We start from the raw sequence: 12,228 nt of genomic DNA on the forward strand, positions 1-12,228 counted from the left end.
GGTTTTTTTCAATTTTTTGGGGAGTTTTTGTTGTTCGATGTGAGGTCCTGGGACAGGGATGTCCATGTGTACAGATTGTAAAGCCCTCTGAGGCTAATTTGTAATTTGTGATATTGGGCTATACAAAATAAACTAACCTAGACTTGTCTTGTACAAGTTCAATTCAGACAGTTGTGATGCAGCGGGGAGAAGGTGCAGAGGCATGGCAGAACGAGAAAGGAGATGTTATGAGGGAACGGTTACATTGACTGTTCTATTTTATGTATACATATATTTTCTTGTCAAACTTTTCATCTACAGTCTAACAAGAACCGTAATTACATTCACTCAACACTTTTTTTCTGCAATACTTAAACCATTAATGTTTGCATTTCATTTCAAGTGTGTGTACATATGCAATGTCTATGTGATTACCTTACTGAATAGATTTGGATGTGCTCTTAAAAATGTCAACACAATATTGTACTGATAAAATAATGAAGGCTTACGTTATTGCGACGCTTCTGTTAATTGCACACAAGTTTTGCCTTAAAAAGGGATTATTTTGCCTTCAGAGCAACAACACCAACGGGCATTACCTACCTTCATTATCTATATTGGAGGTTTGAGGTTAGGGAATTGGCGCCTGTTGCTCTTAGCCTAAACTAATTGGTTTGCCCGCTGACTGACATGTTGGGCTAGGCACGAATGAGGAAATATAAAATAACCTCAAGGTACATGGTGCTACTTCTAGTGGAGTCATCTGCGCTGTCCCCGATTGGCAGAGCACATGTTTACAGGAAAGATGTTTGGCTTTGTTCATTAATTTCTTTTAAATATTGTGAACACTCAGTTATCCCATGCCTGACACATTGAGGCTGCCCGTGAACCAACCTTATCCGACTCCTCACTGTTACTGCCTTTCTTATGTGCAGCTGTAATTTCTAACCCTTGATCTGAAAGACTTCTCTCTGTGTGGACCACCACACACCCCACTCTTTCACTTCTATTCACATCGGCTGTTTCTGCCGTCTCGTTGACGTTATGGACTCGATTTCTCAGCCCAATGACAAGATGGTTGTGATTGTTCGTGGCATCTCTGAAGTCATTACCTCCACAGGGTGCTTGATTAGGCCGGCCTGTCCTGCCCCTCTTGGCCACCCCTTCCCACTGCTCGCACTGGAAAAGTCCACAGAAGGGCCTGGACTTGCACAGCGCCTGGAAGCCCCTCTTAAAGTTCTCATTGTAGTAGCCATAAATGATGGGGTTAATGCCGGAGTTGGAGAAAGCCAGCCAGTGGGCGAAGGGAAAGATGTAGCTCGTCAGGAGGTCCAGCTGATCCCTGTCCAAGCCTGCGTAGTCAGTCATCATCATGAGAGTCCAGAGTGGCAGCCAGGACAGCATGAAAAGCAAAGCCACCAGGATGAGCATCTTTATCACCTTGACCTTCTTCTGGGAAATCATATGCTGACCAGCCCTCCTACGCCCAACCTGGACGATGACGTTGGCCAGCTGGGGCTCTCGGTTTGCAACCATAGAAGAACACAGTTTACCTCCGATACCTCCGTACATCAGTGTGATGACGGTGAGCGGCACCAGGTAGATGTGAGCGAACAGAACCGCGGTGTAGACCTTTCTCATCTGAGAGTTGGAAAAGTTCTCATAGCAGCTGCACATGGGGAACGTCTGGTTGAAGTCATCATTGTACACCATCGCATGGAAAGGAACTTCATCCACAGTCAATGCCATAGCCGCAGGACACATGATCCCCACTGCTAGCAACCAGATCAACACAATGGCTGCCTTGGCAACGAGGATGGTGGGCTTGGGTTGGAGAGGGAAAACTATACAGCGAAACCTGGAGAAAAATAAGTAAGGAGCGTTCCAACAAATTAGCTATATATCTAGATATAAACAAAACAACATCTGAAATAAAAAAAGCTTTAATTAAGCATACTTGCTGAATAAGAATTAATCTTCCCATTATTTTTGACATGATTCATTGAGTCTTAAAAAAATCATGACAACCCCACATCTCAAAGTAACAACCCATGTTTTAGAAATTGCAATTTTGTTTAGCCACTGGTAAAAAATATGTATACTTGATTTGTAAGAAGCAGCTTAGAAACATTTTAGGGTTATGCTCGATGGGAATGTTCGACTAAAATATTCCAACCACTATTTCATACATTGACCTGTAATTTTGTACAGACATTAATGGTCCCCGTAGGACTTTGGTGATGCTGACTTTTCTATTGCTATTAGCATTAGCATTTACATACAGGTGAATAGCAGAGTCAAGAACCCAGATGTCCGTAGCCAACAATGCTATTTGCATCCCGACCCGGGCATTCATTAGATACTGTATGTAAAAGCGTCTGCTAAATGACATGTAATGTAATGTATGTATACGTGTAGCCTTCTGTAGGCGATGTATATTGTTCCTCTGTAGTGTTGATGCCCAAACCCAACCAAACTGCGACTGATAACTGAAAGTAATACACCAATGGACTCTTAATATAACAGCTATACGTTAGCATGTTGAGCGTGGTTGCATGCTGTATGTTAGCATTAAGTTAAGTTAAATCTAAACTTCACCCCACTGCTCAAAACAATAAATAATGATGTCCAAGGCTGAATGTGTTAGTGTGTGGCTCAGTGACTGACTGACTGTGTGAGTCCATGTGTCTCCATCTGAATAAATGAATGTACGCTTCTGTTTTTATCCACTTTTATCATTAGCAACAAGGCTGATTACACCGCTGCCACATGGGAAGACTTCACATTTAGTTTAATTTAGGTTTTGGAAAGATTATATGAAATGTCTTTGACGACGACTTCAAGCCGATTGTCTGCATACATCGCCAGTGGTTTTAGAATTTAAATGGAGCGTCTTTTACAACGCCCTAGGGTCTGTTTGGGGAGTGTTGCTTTTATTGATCATACAATACAGTAATGGTCGTTATGGACACAGCTGGTGGAGATCTGCATTCTACAGAGTTCACATTACTAGTATTCTTTTTTTATATACGTATGACACCTCATCTATATCATCACTGTTTCTTTTTTATTTTATTTCGGTATTTCTTAAATTGTTCCATCAACATTATTATTATGTCTTTGCTCATTTCGTTATTTATATCTTATCTCATATTTCCAGTGTCCTCTGGTTATTGTCTGACATATATAAATACACAACACATTCACAGTACTCTTTTTTGTATCTGTAGTGGGGAATGCTCCCCAGAGAAGGACGGGTAGGGTTTTGAACGCATCCCTCAGGCTGGCTTCACCCCAATCAGCGCCAGCATATAAAAAGGCACCTGTTGTCTTAATATTTTTTATTTTTTATTTTCGTTGATTCTTGAAATAAAATTCTGATTTGTTTTACTAAACATGTCTCTGGTCAAATATCAGTAAGGAATCTGTGTCCTCAACACTTCTCAAACTATATTTTGGGGTTGTTAAACTTATAGTTCTTGGTGTCCCCAGGTGTCATTGGTTCCCTTTTATTTCCCCCTTCCTTAATAATAATAATAATAATCATTCATCTTATATAGCGCTTCTCAAGACACCCGAAGTCGAGGAGTACAGCTCACACTAACCTTTCAACAGATATGGCCACCAGAGTAAAGACCGATGCAGAGACAGACATTCCCTGCACAAAGCCACTCATCTTGCACACAGTGTTGGAAAAGGGCCAACCTGTTGAACAAGTTACAATCATTAGAATACTCTCGCTAATCCTCAGTGATGGCAAAATTGTCAGACCAAGAGGGTTTTTTGAAATTGACATTCACTCAAAGATTCCAGAACCTCTTACCGAATTACTTTAATGTGGCATTAACGCCATTTAGAGGTAACCTATTCTAGATATTCTTGTAAATGCAGAGAAGACAAAGCAAAAGATCCCTTCACACCTTGATTTATTTTGTTAGTCTGTTTCATCATCCCTTCTAAAACTGAAAGGAAGGCTTCAAACTCCCGACAGAGTGCCTTTCTATTTTCCGTGCAAAGGGTAATTGCTTAAATAGAGCATATTATATAATTATGTCGCAGAGAAGCGGCAAAGAAGAAAAATTGAAATTGGCTTTTAAGTTGTGTAAAACGGTGCTACGCTCTTTGCACTTTTTGAGAGGTGCTCATCTGATCTACCTCATACATTATTGGTGTGTCGCTTGGGACCCAAGGGATTGCTTCGTTGATGCAATTTCGATCTGCAACACTCTGTCTTAGCAAACTTTGAACAAGTGAGCAGAACAGTGCTGTGTGTAGCGGATGGGGCAGAGCTTCAGGGCAAAATGCTACACATTGGTAGCTGTGTTGTAATGAAGCTCCTGGATAGCTCTAATTTCACAAATGATAGGGTTGATAGGTTTCAAAACATCGAATGAATATTATCCATTCTGCATTTAATGTGGGCGTCTGTTGACATGCAAACTCCACATTTCCTACAGATTGAAGAGGTTATTGAATGGCAGCCAGTGCATCGTAGTAAGGATATGGGCTATTGGCATAAAAGAGTGCAAGGTGTTGAGCGGTGGTTTCATGTGGTCAAGTAGGACATGATATTGTGACTGCTCATAGTCCTCTGGGCATAGCAGTTATGGAGGGCCATTTTGAGAATAATAATGAAAGCCCTTTGTGGCGTTACTTAAAAAGCAGCTCGGTGGTAAACGGGCAATGTGGCAGGTGACAACAGGGGCTGCCGTCCTAGCAAAGGATGCAAGGGAGCAGCAGATTGCAAAGGCTGTGGAAACATTGCAGCTGGCATGTGCTGAAGTGAGGGAAATGAAATCATATTACTATAGAATACTCTCCGTTCCAGCTCAACCCTGAATGTTGTGAGGAAGGCCTTAAAGACCAAAAGCTAAAAATATCTTCTCTGCACGGATTCAAGTGTGCGGATAACGATTCTACCAGGTTGAACTTTTAGACCGAACTTTCAGCACCATATTTAAGATAAAGCCGGGTGAGGCGGTGGTAATCTTACATAAACCTACTTAAATTAAAAGCTTTTGAGAACTTCCGGCGAGATCCAGTGAAAGTACACCTTTTTATTTTCTCCCCCTTCTTTATGCCCTTTCTAGGGCTACGTATAAGGCTTTCAGGGAGGTTGCACAGCAGTAGTATAGGTTTCTTCCCTTTTTTTCCCCCTGAAGGGTTATTTGGGAGTTTTTCCTGGTCCGATGTGAGGTTTTGGGGCAGGGATGTCTATGTGTACAGATTGTAAAGCACTCCGAGACAAATTTGTAATTTGTGAAATTGGGCTATACAAATAAACTGAATTGAATTGAATAGTATAGCAACCTTCCTACTGTCAATCTGCTTTAACCACCAATGCACCTCCCTGTATTAGCTATACATCCAGCTTTTGGCAAGACCTATGGAAAACAAATTACTACGTTTTTAGTTACACTAATGAAGTAGAAGAGCTCAAAAAGACTGGACTAGTTTTGTGACAGAGGTCTGAGTCTATTATGTTGCTATAGAGATAGTGGCGGGGGCAGTAGTGGACTTCGAACAGGGAATGAATTACCTGTGATGAGGATGTCCACCAGTGTTGTAGGGATGCAGAAGATGCCCACCAGTAGGTCACTGATGGCCAGGTTGAGGATGAAGAGATTGGTGATTGTGCGCATACGACGGTTTTCCATTACAATCAGACAAACTAGGATGTTTCCCACCATACACAGCAGGAAGATGAGGAAGTAGGCCAGGATGTAGCTGGCAGCCACAAACAGCGAGTGCTGATAATAGGGGGAAAAGGTCATGTTGGTGTCATTTGTGGAGGCATCCAGGCTGATGTTTATAATTGCTGGTTTGTTGGCTGATCCCTCTAACTCCATCTCCTCCTCGCCCATGTTGTCCAGTATATCCATTCTTCAGAATAACCAACACTGCTGAGAAAATCAAATAGTGACAAGAAAATATTTGATTGGAACGAATAGTTAAAATCACCCGATTAGACCAAGAATACACAGTTTTGGATTCATTACTGTTTAAGCGGGAAGACATTTTGACCAGAACGTTGTGATCAATGGACATTGTTATCGCGTTCTTAAGGAGTGTGGCTGCTTTCATTATATATAAAAAATATTCAACTTTCTTTCACAATTGTAATATGCACTCAAGTTCAAATAATTCCTCATGTTATCACAATAAAAGTGTATTTGGGGATTTGAAACTGTTCTTCCTTCGTACATTATTGCATCACCCAGATATATATTGTGATTCGTTTGTAATGCCAGGAACTTTCGAATCTCTAAACCGCACTGTAAAAAATAAATAAAAGCCAGGGTCATTAGTAGGGCTGCAACTAACGATTATTTTGATAATCGATTAATCGGTTGATTATTCTATCGATTAATCGGATGAAAATGCGGAAGGTTATGTTTTGATCGCCGTGTATTTATTTATTTATTTATCTATTTATTTGTATGCGTGTTACTCGCATAACTAAAAAAGTATTAAACCGAATCGCATGAAATTTGGTGGGATGATTGGTTATTATCCGGGGACCATTTGATTAGATTTTGGGATCGATCGGGTCAAAGGTCAAGGTCATGAAAAGGTCAACATCTTCTTTTTACCATAGCGCGGTCAATTTGTATCCAATTGGCATGCAACTAATGCCAAAGTGTTCATAATTCAATGCCCAATCTTGTGATATGCGAAGGTATGCGCTCTACCGAGTGCCCGTTCTAGTTAATGTTTTATTATAATTAGGACTTATAATGATGTCACTGGCTTTATTTACACACTTTGCTAATAAGACACCATCCTTATGTGTGTTACAGCCACCGTTGTTACTTTCAATAGATCACAACTTTTGAGTGGGAAGTGGCGTATACGACACCTTGAGACCCAGTCAAACCCCAAAGGGAAGTCGGACCAGGAAGAACAGGCTTGACATTTAAGTATTCTCAAATTATATCTGCACTTGTGTCACAACAAATGTGACTAGAGGCAATTGTAATAACACCCCCGAGACCCAGTTTTGAGTGTACACAGCGGTTTTAAATGAGACCCCTGATCATAAATACCAAATTGGTCAGAAAGTTTCAGAAAATGTTAACCTTTTAAATGTCATTTAATGTGTTTACATATTGCCAATATTGGTTTTATGAGAAAACCAAAACATTAAACAGGAATTATGTTCTTGTTTAAATGCTGGGGGGTGGGGGGATTTATGAATTTTCACAGTTAAGGAACACAGTTAAGGATATGTCAATGCTCAGCCAGGTGCAAGAAGAGACTCTTAAATCATGTACTGTCGAACCTCCATGACATCTTTCTGAAGCGCAGCCCTGTTAGATAACCAATATAGACAAAGGATTTACCCATATTTATTTGAAGTATTTCATCGAAATGTATATACGCGCCAGCAACTACTGGCAATCATGCAAGAGATGTATACTATATGTACATTTAGCTTATAATAAAAAAAACGGAACCATCCTGTCTTTGACGATTATTTTGTTTCCAATGAAAATTCGAAGTGCAAAAACAATGACGACATGCTTTTCCCACAACACAAGTCTTTACAGGAAGACTGAATGCACTCACAGCCTATATAGTGTCACTGTTCATGGCATGCACAAAGGCTGACCTGCATGCTTTACATAAAAAGAACAACTGTTCCCACAAGCAACAGCTTAAAGTCAACAGACTTTTCTCATGTTGCAATTGTTTCATTTCAAATCCAATATGCTGGGGAGCAAAGACAAAACACCTGTGGCTCTTATGGGCTGTAGATAACGTGCGTGCTGATTTATCATCATCATCATCATCATCATCATCATGTTCTCGCTTATTGCCATCAAGGTAGTGAAGCTTACTTAATAAAGCATTGTTCTAAATGATGGGAAAATAGCATTGACAACTAAAACCAATAGGCCTACGTTTTTTAAGAAACCCTCTGATATATGTGTATATACATATATACATATACATGTATATATATATATACATATACACATATACATACATATATACATACACAGGCCTATATATATACATAGCCTACAAAAGTCCACAGGTCCAACAAAGAGCTGCAGAAATGCAAATGTTCAGAAAGTTCAAGCTCGCCGTTATTTTGAGTGTCGCGAGCCTATCGCTTCCTCTGTGGAAGAGCAAGGTGTCTGTGTGTCAGTCAGTCAGCTCCATTCGGTCACCGTCCCGTGGATGACTGAATAAACCAATCTGGTTCCCGCGACGCAGGGATCAGGATGCGTAACCTACCTTTACAGGTGCTGTCGGATGCTCTCTGAGGTCGCAGTTGTCACGAGTTAAAAAACCTAAATAAACAGAAAATGAACGCGGCGTTGTGCGTCTTCCACAGAGTTTCAACAATAACACCAAGGATGTAGTTTAAAGAGATGTCCAGCTCGAGGTTCGTGCAGCGTGTCCACCGAGGAATTGCCGCGGAGACTGGCTCTACTCTGGCTGTCTCTCCGCGCGGGGGCGGGGTCACCGGGAACAGCAGCAACATAATAACATCATCAGTTCCGACTTTCCTGAAGGCAACAGCTGGTAAAGTTGAGTGGCATCTGTAATATCTTGACTTCCTGTTTAAGTTGTGTCGCTAAATTGATGATTTAATCAAGGTGGGAGGTGGGGCTTGGAAGGCAGAGCAGGAGGGGCGGGACTGTTAGGGCTCTGTCTCATCTGGGACACGGGACCAGCGGCTTAGGCGGTGGTGTATAAAGTACCCAAAAGCCACACCTGAGTCAAAGTTAAGATACTTTACTGGTAAATTACTGAAGTAAAAGTGAAAAGCACCTATTAGAATACTACTTGAGTAAAATTCTTAAAGTATCTAATATTTATTGTAGTATTAAAAGTATTTTTTTTTGACAATGAGCTATTATGAACTTAGCAATATGAATATATGAATATATATATATATTAGGGCTGGGCAACGATTACAATTTTTAATCGTGATTAATCGCATGATTAATCGCATTTGTATACGCAAAATCCAATAATTAATTCAAAAGTAGTGTATAGCGCACTTCTATTTTAAATGTTCTGCCATATGAATGAAAGTGCCATAACATTTGTTGTCCCTGTTAGAGTGAGACACCAGAAAACACTTTCAGTGCAGTTTGTCAATTCCTAGCACTTGACACTTATTTTAAATGCACTGCCATATGAACTAAAGTGCCATAAAATCTGTTGTGTAAACAAACACTTAACATCAGCATTTGTATATAGTAGCAGTTAAATAAAATAAATACTTTGTGTAAATCTCAACTTAAACAATGTTATCAAAACAAACACAAAACTAAAGCTTATTGCCACTGCCAGGGCATTAATGTTAGAGTGTGGTGAAGCACCAAAAATGTGATTACATTTACGTAAACCAGAAAACGACAAACATAGAAGGAAGTTAGCCAAGGTGTATTTAATTGTAAAGACATTTTATATTTTCTAACATAGCTCTTCCCTTTGTACAGTCCTACAGTAGGCTATGAACAAGATTTACAGTTCAATCAGATTAACTCAACCAACAGCAAACGTGGAGGGTAACATGGGTTTCATGTGTAAACGAACCAGCTATTAACAATGCCATGATTCAGAAACCCGTTGGCCTAATTTAATTGAGAAAACTACGTTGAGGACCTAATCCTGAAAACATCAGCCCTCTCTTCAGAGAGAAAGAGCTAAAAATAACCTAACTAACCCAAAAAATAACCAGAAAACACTTTCAGTGCAGTTTGTAGATTCCTAAAAATTTATGTTTCTTACCCCTCTGCACTAAACCAGTTGCTAAGGCACACCAGATTATTAACATTTTCAGATGATAAAGAAGCTCTCTTCTTCTGGACAATATGACCAGCAAGAGAAAACAACCTTTCGCAGGGGACGGAGGATGCCGGTGTGGCCAGGTACTTCTGTGCACAGGGGGCCAGCCTGCTGTTTGTGTGCTCATTCTCTAGGAATAACCGTTACTGTCTACACTTTGATGTCTTTGGACCAACGTTTCTGGAAAAAGAATTGGAAAAAATAAAAATAACCACTCCGCCTCTGGAGGGAAGATCATAAAGCTCATAACAGCGTTCCATAAAGTTGGCCAACATTTAGAGCTCATGACATAATTTTAAAGTAATTTAAGGAACATATAAAATGTTTGATTATTATTATTATTTTTTATAAACTAAGACCAATTGTAGTTGATGCTCTTTAGTGTCCAGGTTCACACACATGTTATCCATTCCTACAACCACAAATGGTGGTTAACATGGAGAATTATACATCTTATAGAGCAACGTGAACCTATATGGCTGAAAATCAAGAATTAGGCCATTTGAACGGCCTAATTTAGTATTCTGCCACACCAGCATCAGCAGATGGTTCTGATTTATTGAAGAGCCGACCTGATGTCATCTGAAAGCAATAAATTGCCTGGGAATGCTTCCAGCCGAGTAACCAATCACCAGAACTCATGTAATTCACCCACATTTACATACAAATGCTCACACATCTGACCAGGATTTGTACAAATGAGCTAAGGCCCAATTAAATCTCTTTGTCTAATGTCATCACTGAATCCTGTAAGACTGATTAATGCAGTTACAAAGCTATTCAGGAAATACTCTGACACCCCCATGTGTATTTACTTGCTATTCTTCCCATACTATCACAGCAGGAAAAGCAACAGCCTAGTTAATCATATTAATAATGGCTCAGTTACATTAGACATGTAGTCGTAAAATAGTAACAATAATAAATATTATAATAATACTTTGATATATTTATAGATCCTTTTAGGATTAAGCATGGAGTTCTTTCTAGATTAAAATATTTAAAGATTAAAAATAATATTTGTATGACCTACATATGTTATATTCATATATACTACTTACTCATAATGATTGTTAATTCATTTAAATCCCATGACTTTATTCGCTCTTTTGTGTTTCTGCAAGAATTCCGAGTATGCACATTCAAACATAACCCATATATTTGTGTTCTCTAGAAGCAGAAAACAAAGTTGTACCCTTGGAATTTAATCGTAAATGAATGAGAATAAAGTCCTGATAATTAAATTTAAAAATCTTGCCCTATACCATAGGCAAGTCGATATAGAGCCTATCATGTTCTGTGCCTTAGCCATTGCTATTGCACTGTTGATGTGGTACCATCGCTTTCAGAGCATCCAAGACACAAATGGATGAGATAGAGTGTCTGAATCATCAGAGGTAGACACCAAAACTAACACTGATTATGCATAAATCTCACCATCATGTGGCTTTATGTCCACACAAATGTTAACTCAACCACCTCCAATAAAGAAAGTCCCTTTAGATGAGTGCCAGGCAAGCCATGTGTTCTCCTCAGGATGAATTGCATTAACTCTGGTGATCCGATTAGTTTAAAAAAAACTCTGTTTCATACGGTCACTTTAACTACCAAATACCTGCAAAATAAAGTCAATTCCATCTGTAAATAACCCCTTAAAATGTTTATTGTTTTGTGTTGATTGCCTTCTTTTGTATCTGCTTTATTGGTTTTGATGTATGCCTTTTTATATTTTATTGTTTTAATAATGTTATTGTATTGGACACTTTCCGGAAGGTATAGAATCAAGAAAAAAGGTCAGACAGGTTGAGTTTACTTGACTTTTCTTACCCATAGGACCTGTTAACATAGTGAAATCAAGTATAATCAAATAACAGTATTCACAAAATGCACTGTTATGCACATTGCTCTTCTCTCTAACACAAACATGTCTGTATCAGTCTGCCGTAAAGCTCTTCAGTCATCCCTCTGAACTTCAGATCTGTACTGAAAGGACAGAAACAACACGTGTATTATTCTCAAGAGCCCATATTACTACCTTTCATCTTCTTACCATTAATATGCACATAATGGTACTGACATGTCATTTGAAATAGTAATTACTTGTAAACCTCATAGGGCACAACAGGCACAGCATCTAATGACAAATAATTGATTTATTGTGTCAAGATACATGTCTCATGACGGGAAAACAAGTCAAGCATCATTTCAGGGCTTTTTTCTGGAGTTTATAAACTGATTAGTCGGGGTCTAAGATGACCACTTTGGATAGGTATTTACATACCAAACTCAATCAGAAAGATCCTGTACCTATTTGTCTGTAAAGATTATGAGCAGCAACAAGAAAACTATTAGTTTTAGAATTTAAAAAAATAGAATATTATTTTTAAAAAATTGACTGCTCCATCAAGAAAATTAATAGTGGAAGCAGTGTGAACATTT

General features: G+C 39.2%; 1 protein-coding gene across 1 annotated transcript; it reads right to left on the reverse strand.

Annotated features, from left to right (window-relative positions):
- Nucleotides 1–436: 436 nt before the first annotated feature.
- npffr1l2 (neuropeptide FF receptor 1 like 2) lies at nt 437–8,373 on the reverse strand. Its single transcript, XM_056419313.1, has 4 exons — nt 8,224–8,373; nt 5,519–5,882; nt 3,585–3,684; nt 437–1,837 (listed from the first exon to the last, which is right to left on the reverse strand). The coding sequence occupies exons 2-4, from the start codon at nt 5,859–5,861 to the stop codon at nt 829–831; spliced, it is 1,452 nt and encodes a 483-aa protein (XP_056275288.1). The 5' UTR covers nt 5,862–5,882; nt 8,224–8,373; the 3' UTR covers nt 437–828.
- Nucleotides 8,374–12,228: the final 3,855 nt, after the last annotated feature.

Source organism: Pseudoliparis swirei, chromosome 7 (assembly GCF_029220125.1).
Source record: "Pseudoliparis swirei isolate HS2019 ecotype Mariana Trench chromosome 7, NWPU_hadal_v1, whole genome shotgun sequence".
Lineage (NCBI taxonomy): Eukaryota > Metazoa > Chordata > Actinopteri > Perciformes > Liparidae > Pseudoliparis > Pseudoliparis swirei.

Bases quoted from the DNA above. Each gene is read 5' to 3' on its own strand.
- npffr1l2 (XM_056419313.1), bottom strand. From the start codon at position 5,861: ATGGATATACTGGACAACATGGGCGAGGAGGAGATGGAGTTAGAGGGA. The intron at 3,685-5,518 runs GTAATTCATTCC...CTTGTTCAACAG, and splicing joins GGTGGACATCCTCATCACAG to GTTGGCCCTTTTCCAACACT. The intron at 1,838-3,584 runs GTTAGTGTGAGC...ATTTTTCTCCAG, and splicing joins GTGGCCATATCTGTTGAAAG to GTTTCGCTGTATAGTTTTCC.